At 34.2% G+C, this 12,611-nt stretch overlaps 1 protein-coding gene across 1 annotated transcript; it reads right to left on the reverse strand.

The window, feature by feature from the left end:
- Nucleotides 1–696: 696 nt before the first annotated feature.
- Nucleotides 697–3,659, reverse strand: LOC131618587 (endoglucanase 8-like). Its single transcript, XM_058889780.1, has 7 exons — nt 3,437–3,659; nt 2,565–2,972; nt 2,383–2,475; nt 1,743–1,895; nt 1,476–1,584; nt 1,196–1,359; nt 697–1,108 (listed from the first exon to the last, which is right to left on the reverse strand). Exons 1-7 carry the CDS (start codon nt 3,650–3,652, stop codon nt 776–778), a joined length of 1,476 nt encoding a protein of 491 aa, XP_058745763.1. The 5' UTR covers nt 3,653–3,659; the 3' UTR covers nt 697–775.
- Nucleotides 3,660–12,611: the final 8,952 nt, after the last annotated feature.

Below are 12,611 nucleotides of genomic sequence, written 5' to 3' on the forward strand. Positions count from 1 at the left end.
GAATTCATGATTTTAAATAATCACTTGAAATAATCTTTCAACCAAAGGACTAAAAAGATATTCCTTGCAAATTTGATAAAATTCCCATGAATTGTTTCAAACTTCTACCATCTTCCAAATAATCAATATGAACCAATCTTCTTCACCATGATAAGTCCATAGGCCAACAATCTTGAAACAACTTCCAAGAAAATCTCTTAAATCGAACCAAATGGCAATGGCGCATGAAAACCTCCATGAGCATGAAATTTTCTTTCAAAGAATAAGTGAACGAATGAAATCTTAATCACGGCTTCCAAACCGATCAAGAAACATTTTTGAATTTGATGTCAATGATGTGACATCTCAGGGGGGGTCAAAATTAGGGTATGACAGTATATTACTACTTTTTATAAAAAGTAGAGTCCTATATATTTGTATTCTCTTTTACATAATCTGATATTTTAACTATGAATCACTAAAAATAAAGTGTTGGTTAAGAGTGGTTAAAATTGTGGCTAAACAAAGTTTTGACCGTGGCTAAAGTATTGTTGCCACATCTACCTACCCAAAAAAAAGAAGAAGTTTTTAGGGGTAAAATTGAATTGAAAGTAAACCATAATGATGTTTTCCCTTTATATATTATCATAGATATTATATACATAGGTCTGTGGATTTATTGAAGTACTAAAACAAAGAAACTAGTAAACAAACAAATAGGAAAAAACTAAATTCATTATGGTGGGAAGCTATTCATAAGAATTCAAATGAAAATCATGAATAAAATCCTCATAAACTAATATTTTGAATTACGTTGTTTGAAGTAAGCCAAAACTCCAACAAAAGGAGCATTGATATATGTAGCTGGCTCTGATTGAGGAACATTATAACGTGAATCTTGAAAAGAATCATCCTCTGCTGGTCCTCCAACAATTGCACCAGTTAGTTGATTGATATCGGGTGATTGTAATTCAAAATACTTGTCTCCATCATGACACTCTATATGTTCAGGATATACATCTATTGATGGCATTGTTGAAGCTCTATGGTGTAATTTTTGAGGAAATTTTTGTCCATATCCTACCATGTATGACATTCCTAAAGGATTCTTTCCAAGTACATAGTCCACCTTAAAAAATAGAGAATTTAAATAGCATGTTTACCAGTAATAAAAAAAGAAATGGAGTTATATTCTAAATACTTGATAAATAATTACCTGAGTTTTTGCAAGATTAACGAGATCAGCTGGTTTGACAACAAAATTACCACAATTGACTATTTTTTGGTTAACTTGCATGTAACGTGCATAAACAATTAATAAAAATGAATATGATGTTACATGCTGCATATTACTTGATCCAGGTTTGAATAGAAGTCCACCTAACCAACATGGAAAAATCAATTCATGTAATTTAAACTTATAAGATAGCTATAAAGGTAAGTATTTATTCTAATATAAAAATCATAAGGAGTTGAGTGAAAGTGTCATCTCTTACCTTTAGAATATGTAACCGCTTTGGTCGGTGAATTAGGCAACAATGAGCACATAAGATTGTTTGCATTTGAAATGAAAGAATTTTGGTTTGACGGATCGTTCATCACGCGCTACAAAAATTTATATTAAAAAATGAGATTTGAGAAATGTCATGACATATATGTCATATTACAATTGATTCTTACATGCATCACATCACATGATACAAAACAATATAAAAATAGTTGTGTAGAGGAATGTTACACTAATAACGAGAAGTGACACTAACCTCAGAAATAAGTACATTAATGCCAGCATGCTTTGAATCCCATCCAAATTCACTGAAGGATCCTAAGGATTGTATATTTGATTTTACAAAGTTCCAATAAAATTGATCATTAGAAGCCATATACAACCATGCAGCACCCCAAACCAGCTCATCCTAAATTACAAACAATAAGTTTTATATTATTTATCTACATACAAATGATGAAAAAATTTACATATAAAACCAAATTTTTTAATTTTAATTTCAAGCTAACCAACCTTCCCCCATAAATTCGAATATACCCATGTTTGAGGTAAATAATTAAAAAAGATTAAAAAGACGGTGCCAATTATTTTTTTTTAATTTTACCAACTGATTGGATGTTACCTGCTGAATTACTTGCAGATTTTTAAAAAAACTGTTTACAGATAAATACGTAAGCAAATCTGGAAAACTGTTTACCATAGATAGTTGGAAAATTTTTAAAAAAATATAGGACATGCTAATTCAATTTCTATCTCCTCTTTAATCCATTTTTTAAAAAACATGGATATATTAAAAATATGGAAGAAGGTTGGTTAATTCGGTATAAAATTTTAAAAACTTGCTTATTTAAATAAAATTTTCCAAATGATGAATTATAAAATCATGAAAATCATACCATGTAACCATTGAAATCACAGTAGAAAGGGCATGCTCCATCACCTATGGAATCATTATAACTTCCACGATGATTATTTGCAAAGTCAAACACCTAATAGCATTGATAGATATTTAATTAATCAACAAGAAGGTATTAGAAAAAGACATTATAAAAAAATAAAAAATATAAATGCATGGTACCCGTTTAGCCCTGAGAAGAAGAGCTTCAGAGTATCTGCCATCATTTTTGCGTAATGCAATGGATGATGCTGCAAGAGCTGCCGCAATCTCGGCCGAAACCTCCGAGCCAGGCTTACTAGTAGTGACAACATATGTTTTTCTAGAAGTGTCCATGTCTTCTGGTCGTTCCCAACAAATGTGATCTTTATTTGGATCTCCGATTTGTGCTATAACGACATTTGGATCCTTTGTTGCTTTTAGGAAATAATCAGTTCCCCACCGGATTGCGTCCAATGCATGTTGCAAATCTGGACCCATGAGATCTCCAAATTCTATAACACTCCAAGCTAGCATGGTTGTTGTAAATGCCATAGGAAAATGAAACTTTACATTGTCACCGGCATCATAGTATCCACCGTCCATACGCACCTGTTTTGGAAAAACAAATCATTGCAAATTAAATTTTTAACAAAGAAAAAAAGAGACCGCTAAAAATCAAATTTAAAAAGTTTAAAAATAAATTCTACAAAAAAATTATTATAAGATAAAATTTTACATTTTTTTAGTTGTCAACTAAGTTGTTGTGATATTAGTATTTTTTTATCCTCTTATAAGTTGAAAGTAAAAAGTCTACAATATATATATATATATATATATATATATATATATATATATATATATATATATATATATATATATATATATATATATATATATATATATATATATAACATAACATTGTTATTCATAAAATAAAACTTTGAACAGTCTGCACGATCAACGACTTCTTTTATTAGGAAACAAACAGTGTCAAAGACCTAAAATCATGTTGATAATCAAAATAAATAAAAAAATAAAACAAAACTAAGTAACAACATTGATAATTTACTTACACCAATATCAGATCCATCCTTGAGTGCAGAGTTTTTTCTCCATGTCATACGTTGAGATGGTGGCAAATATCCTGACCTTTGGCATTCAAAAAATAAAATGCTTTTGGTTAATGCATCACCATAGTCAAGTGCAACTGATTTTACCATTATAGTAGACATTATCATTGTTACTAACAATGACAATTTTGCCAATATTGTTATTATGTTTCCTCTCATTTTTTTAGGTAACTCTTTGTTCATTATCAATTTCTAAGTATGTTAAGACCATTCACCATGTTTAGAATATATATAGTTAAAAAGCAATGGAGCATTTATTTGTTGAGATTGTGATATCTGAAATTTGATATCTGAAATCATGTGTAAGGAAAATTTTATTATTTTGCTTATCTTAATTCCTTTCTTAGATAAAATGATAGATAATTTATTTTAAAAAATTATAGATTTTGATATTTTAAGTAGCACTTTAGTAGATTGATTTAGGTTAGTTACTATTATGTTCAAAAAGACTGTGTCATTCGGATGGATATTTAGAATACTATTATATCTAATTCCTTTTGAATAAAAATCAATGAAATTATAGAATAATAAAGCATTTAACTAACAAAAAATGCAGTAAATTTTTAAATAAAATGAGAAATAAAATAAACATTTACTTTATTTCATTAACTTTGGTCAAAAGAAATATTACCAACCACACCTTACCATTTCAAGTGACACAATCACAAGAAATTTATATTATTCACTTTTATTTAATTACTTTATTTTATTTTCATCAATTTTTATCATACAAACTTATCTAAATTTATATAAAATTATGAAAATAAAATGAAATAAATAAATAAAAATGGATATTATAAAGTTCTTGTGATTGTGTCACTTAAATTGTTAAGATGTGTTTTGTAATATCCGATTTCTAAAAAATAACTTATTTAAATTTATATTTTTAATTTAATTTTTTAATTAATTAAGAATAATTAACTGCTAATAAATAGTGCTTATTAATTTTTATCAACCAATTTATCTAAATTATCTATATGTTTAATTTGGTTAATTAATTAAGAACAACTGCTACAAGAAATAGTTGTTGTGGTTAGAGAATTTTGTGTAGGGTAAATCATCTCGAAAAATATAAGACATTGTCGGAGTTAAACCCTTGCAAAGCATAAAATAAAAAAATAAAATTACGAGGGATACCAATATTGTAATAAAATTACGAGGGATACCAATATTGCAAAATTACCTGATATGTACTACAACAATGAGGGCTATTTTGTGTTGAGATTCCATTCATACCAAGATAGAGATGCTGTATTAATGAAGGGCCCATACACAATACGAAATATGCCAATGTTGCTCACGGAGTGGAAACCGAATTTCAACTTGAAGAAGGATATGTTACGCACAATACCGATATGGATTCAACTACCTTAGTTACCACTACACCTATGGGGTGCAACAAGCTTAGGGAAGATTGGTAGCATTTTGGGAACCCCCTTGATGACGGATGAATGCACAGCGAATAGATATCGAATCTCCTATGCTAGAATTCTGGTTGAAATTGATATTACGCAAGAGATAATCCATGAAATTACAATCAGAGACAAAAATGGAGAGAAAATGCAGCAACCAGTGGAATACGAATGAAGACCTCCGTATTGTGCAAAATGCCATAAAATCGGACACACATGTGAAGGGAAACAACAGAGACGTACTATTAAGAAATGGGATCCAAAAGAGAAGAACATGCAGGAAAAGGTAGAGACGGCAACAATCGGTACTGAAAGAATACTCAATTCAGAGGACATCACGCAAAGGCAGCAAGAAAGCCCCCCTGCAGAAACTCAGTCGTCAAATAAGAAGATAGAGGAACAAATCTTAGACTCCTGGATTGAAGTGAAGAAAAGAGGCACGGGAAATTACAAAGGTAGCAGCAGTGGTAAAACTCCTATTTTTAATCCTGTTAAAGTTAATCATGGGAACTTATTTAGAACATTAGGGACTAGTACATCCTTAGTGTTTCTGGATGATGTTCAATGATTATTTCTTGGAATATACGGGGGCTGAATAAAGCGAGTAAGATTAGGGAGATTAGCTCCCGTCTCCTAAAACTTAACCCGGAAATTATGATTTTGATCGAAACAAGAGTAAAAAAGAGTAAGGCGGATACAACTAGAAGTAGTCTGAAGCTTAAAGGCAAATACTTGGACAATTATGAGAAACATGATAATGGGAGACTATGGGTTTGTTGGGATGATAATAGAATTAATATAGAATGCATTGACAACACTGACCAAATGATTCACTGCAAGGTAATGGATGCTAATGGCCATTTCTTGTATTGGATGACTGCAGTCTATGCCCAAAACCATCTGCACCTTAGGAAAAAGTTATGGCAAGATATTGAGAAATTGAACTCCCAGCAACAGGGTCCATGGATGATTATTGGCGACTTTAACAATGTGATTAAAGTTGAGGATAGAATAGGGGGAAATGAGGTTACTGAAAGAGAATACATTGATTTGACGAGCATGATGAGTAATGTTGAGCTCTATGAAGTAGAAAGTAAAGGAGATTATTTCACATGGTCAAACAAACAAAAAGAAAATACAATCTATTCTCGAATAGATAGAGTATTGGCAAATAGTGACTGGATGCAACAACATTTAAACACTGATTTAATGAACACGAATCCTAGCATCTCGGATCATTCCATGCTTTTGCTGCAGAACCACGAACAAATACAACATAGAATCAACAACTTCAAATTCATTAACAGCACGGCTGATCTAGACAGATTTTATGAGACTGTCAGTAGTAATTGGAGGATTCCCATGAATGGCAGACCTATGGCTATGGTCTAGAAAAAATTGCTGAGACTCCAACCTATTATGAGAAAACTTAGCAAACCTCTAACAGATGTGATCAAGAAAATTGAAGAAGCTAGAGATGTACTGCATACTGCACAAGAGGAGCTTAAAACTGACAGAATGAATTCCAATAGGATTGAAAAGGTCAAGCAATGTTCTGAAGATTTGATTAAATGGCAAGAAATGGAGTTCAACATGCTGAAGCAGCATGCAAAAATTGAGTGGTTACGGCTTAGTGACGGAAACAACAAATATTTCTATGCATCCATAAAAGCGCGGCAACAATTCAAGAGTATGAGTAAAATTCTGAAATCTGTGAGCAACCAACAAGACCTGGAGCACGAAGTGATGTCTTTCTATAGAAATCTGATGGGCAACATATCCAGTGAGCTTGAAGGAATTGATACGAGTGTGATGCGAGAGGGAGCACAACTGAACACTGCACATAAAGAAAACCTTATTGTTCCCAATACAGAGGAGGAAATATTTATGGCTCTCAAAGGGATTGATAATGACAAATCACCAGGTGTTGACGGCTTTGGATCGTACTTTTTCAAAAGAGCATGGCCAATTATCAGAACTGATGTAATTAAAGTTGTACAAGACTTCTTTATCAATGATAGAATTCACAAGGATGCTAATTTTTCTATTGTAACACTGATACCTAAACACAATGGGGTGAAAGGAATCAAAGACTACAGGCATATTGCATGCTGCAGTACTCTATACAAAATCATATCCAAGGTGCTAGCAAATAGGATGAGTAAAGTTCTGGAAACGATTATGGGAAATAATCAGGCTGCATTCGTGAAGGGACAACAAATTCAGAATCATATTCTCTTCACTTATGAGTTAATCAAGGGCTATGAAAGAAAGGGGGTACGCCAAGATGCTTGATACAAATGGATATCCAAAAATCATATGATACGGTAAATTGGGATGTGTAACACCCGTATATTTTAATTTTTAATTTAAATGGAAATTTAATTAATAATTAGAATCATTGGTGGTTTGAGGGATATTAATTAGGAAAGGATGGTTATGTTGTTGGGCCATGTGTGATGTTAAGGAATGAGGGGGTGTTATGTTAGTAAAGGCCCTATTCTAATTAAAAGGTTATTTTATAAAATAATAAGGCATGGAGAATAAGAGAAAGGAATGTGAAAAGAGTTTGGAACACGAGGAACGTGAAAGAGGAGCAATGGAGGGAGAGACCAATCAAGAACTCTTGGCTAAGGTAAGGGGGGACTCTTCCGGTTAATTTCTATTATGTGATTATGGGTAATGAGATGGATTAACGTATGATTCGATTCGAATTGGTATATTGGGATTTGATATTGTTAGGTATGTTATGATTTGGGATAATTGATGAATTTGTATAGATTGTTGGTTATTGATGTGTTGTTTTGATGTATAATGATGTGTGATGAGAAATTCGATGATTATATGCTTGTATGCGATGTATGGAATCGTTTTTGGGTGAAAAGGATGTGAAATCGCAGAGTCTGAATGCAGACCCGTAATTCTGCAAAATCGCCAGGTCGCGCCGCGAACCACTGGTTGCGCCGCGAACCGTTGGGCAGAAAACCAGGAAGTCGTGAATACGCTCAGGTCGCGCCGCGTCCATGTGTTGGCGCCGCGAAGGCGTAAGTTTTTCTCGTTTCGCGCCGCGAACCCGGTTGGCGCCGCGTGCTGTAGCGATAATTGTTTTCTTTGAAAAATGTAAAAATGTGTAACTTTCAAACCGTAAGTCCGTTTTAGACGCCGTTTTGGACGTTGTTCCTTAAATTGAATGTTCTACCATATAAAATAAATATAACAACAATAACTTGATTTTATTTTGAAAAGTATCGTTTTCTTCAAATGCGGTTTATTCTTGTTTTGCGTAGTTGATGAGGTGCAATGGTTTGTTGTTTGCATAATTGAATATGTGCAATGATGGGTGTTGATATAATGTGATTGCTTCTACTTGTTATGCAAAATGGATGTTGTTCATGGTAAATATGGTTATCATGTGTTTTGATGAATGATGATGTAAATGCTCTGTTATTGTTGGGTTGATTTGTTGTACTTGGTACACGATTGTGAGGGGTGCTATTGTTGTTGCACTGTGTGGTGAATGTTTTATCTGTTACGATGTCGTGGTTGTAAATGGTAATTGATATACATATATTGTTGATGTAAAATATGTATTTATTTATGGTTGAGAAATAGCATGACTGTGTGTGGCTATTGATTATCGTGGTAGTTGATGATTATGACATTTGGTTGTTTAATGTTGATGGTGAGCATGTTATGGTTGATACATGCATTTCATAATCATGTTGTGGGCTGTATCCCTTATGGTGGTGGGACAGCGGTAGCTAATTCCCATTGTGTGGAATTGGTGAGAGAAGTAGCCGAATCTTTATGGTGGTGGATCGGTGAGATGGGTTATCCCATGTTTGGTACCACATGCATATAGTTGCATTTGCATTAGGTTGTTGTGTATAATTATAACATGAATGGAAGATTGTCCAATGTTATAATATTTGATGACGGTGTATTTGTTATGGTGTTGTCTTTTGGTAATGTATTCTATTATTGTGTGAACTGATGAATAATAGATGTGAATCTGAATATATGACAAATTGGGTGAATGATATATTATGATGTTTTGTTGCTTATGAATGCATAACATTGATTAATTGAGAATGAGACTCACCCTTACTTTGATGATTTCAGATTGGCGAGTAGCGGCTTTTGGCTCTGGTGAGGATAGCTCATAGGCCAGTTTGTTTAAGTATGGTGTCGGTGTCATGCTCTGATATTGTAACACTGGGGGAACGTTAGTTTAGAGTTTATGATGATACTCTATTTTGTTTTTATTGGAGTAATTTTGTGAGATATTGCATAGGTGATGTTATGCTTATCTGTTGATTAATGTTCCGCTGTATAGAAACATGATTTTGTTAAATGGATGATTTGCCCCTAAGTGAAGCATGACAATTGATTTATGATAATTTGTTTTAAATTGAATTGTGGCACCCTTGTTTTCATGTTTTTCTCTGAATTATTTCATTAATTTCCGCGGGGTTTAGAAGGGTGTTACAATAGTGGTATCAGAGCAGGTCGGTCCGTCCGGCCAATTGTCGAGTCAGTTGAGTTGCACGACGGTTGAATACTGTCGGCATTTTATCCCTTGGTACGCGACATGTGAGTGAATCACTGTCGGTACTTTGTTGTTTGTTGTGGAAGTTGGTTTGAAACAAGTGGGGGAGAAGTTTCACTTCTCAGTTATGTTTCAGTTGTAAGATGATTGATTCAGTCGGCTGTTGTTGGCAACAATGCAAGCATTGTTGGAGTTGTTGTTTTCCAAATCGAAGGTGACTTGGAATTAAGGCTTGGCTGGTAATTAAGTTGGAGCATCTTGAAGGAGGACGATTATATGCAATTGATGATTATTTGTAAGAGAGGAAAATTAGAAAGTTGCAATGTGTCAGCTCTGCTGGTGTGCTGCGAAGATGTCAGTTGAGTAGCCTTACGTCTCGGAAGAGATTCAGCTGCGAGTCTGCAAAGGGGATTGTTGTCGTAATGTTCCAGAAATCGCACTTCGGCGATAGGATGTGTTGCCCAAGTCATAAGAATGTTTGGAAGTGAAGAGATACGACAAGGGGCTGTTTGGAATGTGATAGAGTTGAAGAGAATGAGTTTTGGAGAGAGATTTTCGTAAGCAAAACGCAGGAAAATTGCTGAATAGCTGCGGGACTTCGAAAATTCATAACTGGAGTTCTGGACATCCGAATTGAGTTCCGTTTGAAGCGTCGGAAAGCTAACGAGATGAACTTTGTTATAAAAATGGTTGCAGCAGCTGTAACATAATTAATTGTGACGGAATGACGTTGGAAGGAGGCGAAGTTGCGGTTACTCTTGTTCTTATAACTAGACTTGTTTATTGGTACTGCACGGGATGTCAGTGTCAGTGTTGAATGGATCGAAGGAATAATTAGAAGGTTTATTGAGGAGTAATTTTAAGAATTGAATTTACCAATTGAGGAGTTTGGATATATCGTATAAAGTGTCGCTGCAAGATGTCAGTGTTGCATTTTTCGAGCAATGATTGGAAAATTCATATCTTGGGTTCTGAGTGTCAGATTGACGTGTCGTTTGAACCTACGAGGAGGAGGGATTGTGTTCTAATTTATGGGAGAGTTATAAATACAGTAGAGTGACCCTATGAGGAGAGGTTATGAAGTCGGTTATGGAAGTGTGAAACTTATTGAATAAGAATGCCTACTACCGTGATTATTCGGAACGAAGTTGAGTAAGACATGTTGTTGATGAATAAGTCGATGAGATATTCGGTAATAAAGATGATTTGAGTACCGATGGATTTTAGTGAAGAGTGAATTAGTAGTAAAGATGGAATAAACTTTAGAACCCTTGGAATCGTATTTGTGATGGCAAAATAACGATAAGTATAAAAGAAGAATTGTAGGGAATTTCTAACATTTGTTGACGTGAGGAAGACTTTGTTGGGATTCCGAGTGGGATGATATTTGGACGTGAAGGATGTAATGGAATTTGGAGTAAAACCGCAAGTTATGAATATTGTGTTATTGTGTTGCGTAGGGAGTCCTTAAAATGTCGGTGCTAATGATGAATGAGTTGGATTTAATTGGACAATTTTGAGACTTGAGTTGGTATGTGAAGGCACTTCTAATAGTGTTAGCTTGGGTATGCTAAAGATGACTAGTGGTATTCTTGACGAGATTAGAGAAGGTCAGAAAGATTATGTTGACTTGATCGATAGGTTGACTTTGAATTACCAAGGTAAAGGCGGTGGATTCAGAATCAACAAGAATAGTATAATGAGGTTGAGTGATTGGATTTGTGTTTCTGATGTTTTGAGCTTCGGAAGAATATTCTAGGAGAAGGACACTATTATGTAGTAACAACGGTTTACGCTTAAATATGACTTTCAACTAATATCGACAAATTTAGGACTTGATCACCCTAAATCTCTTGTTGGTAGTAGACGGAAATCATATAGATGGGATGAACTTGTTTTGTTACCTTAATGGTATAAGTTGTGATGGATATTAAGCCGTGAGGATAATCACTCACTATGTTGTGTGAATTTATGAAGAAGTGAATATGAAAGAGTGCAATATATTGGATGATGACTTAAGATGGGTAATCAGAGTCGCACAGCGAAAGTGCGATGTGGAGTAGTGTTATGAGTACTACTCGCGGGAAGTAAGGAATTAATATGTCGGAAGCCTACATAGAGAATATGTATTGATCTATATGTTGGATTTGGAATTCAGTGGATGTAAGGATGTCGTGTCGGAGAATTATAACCCTTTTGAATAATTGCCGAGATGATGAATATGTTATTATGGTCGTACCTAGTTAACGAGTATGTATTCGACGAAATTAAAACGAAGAGTTGATGCTATATGATGTTATAATAATTTTGTTTCGTTGTTAAGGTGATATTATAGACTCCAGATATAATGGGGAATTATACTCTATGAAGGACGAAGTTGATTTAATTCTTAAAGAAGAGTGAGATTCAGTTTGAGCTATTATGTAAGCAATGGTATATCCAGGCCGATGAGTGTGATTATAACTACTTGTGTACACTCATTCCGATGGTGGAATGTTTAATAGAGGAAGTAAATCAGGAATTTGTTCGTTGGATGCGAGTAAGGATTGCTAAATGGTAGATTAGTACCATGAATGATGAAGAATGATTCTTGAAACGAATGAGTGAAGAGAGGCGGAATCGGGTAAAACTCAGAAAATCTATTTGGTATAGATGATTGTGATGAGTAATCAGGGTAATGCGGAAAAGCAGGATATAAAGTGTTGGATAATTGATGGTGTGACTTAAGAGGAGTCAGATAATTGGAATTCAATGGTAAAGGAATGTGAGTATTGAGTTTCTTGAGGGAAGCAGTTGGTAAAAAGTGTAAGTATTATTTTATCGCTCAGATGGAAGAGTGTGTCTAAGGTTGGTACGTTTGGTAGATGGAATGCATTACTGCAGTGTTGATCAGTGTGATCATACTATGGATTGTGTAATTGTATTACTCGGTTGTTGAGCGTATTGTATAGGTTGTACCTCAATGTTCTGTTGTTGATAATCTTTTGGAGATAAAGCGAGTGGTATACCTTTGGGTAGTCAGATGTGACGTAAGAGCTGGGATTTGAATGTATGAAACATGTTTCATGTTGGTTATGTCAAATGGATTTTTGGGGATTGACCGATGGTAACGTTAATTGGGAGCTGGAGGGTCGGGTGGAGGACTCTTATACGAGCT

This window comes from Vicia villosa, linkage group LG7 (assembly GCF_029867415.1).
Source record: "Vicia villosa cultivar HV-30 ecotype Madison, WI linkage group LG7, Vvil1.0, whole genome shotgun sequence".
In the NCBI taxonomy this organism is placed as follows: domain Eukaryota; kingdom Viridiplantae; phylum Streptophyta; class Magnoliopsida; order Fabales; family Fabaceae; genus Vicia; species Vicia villosa.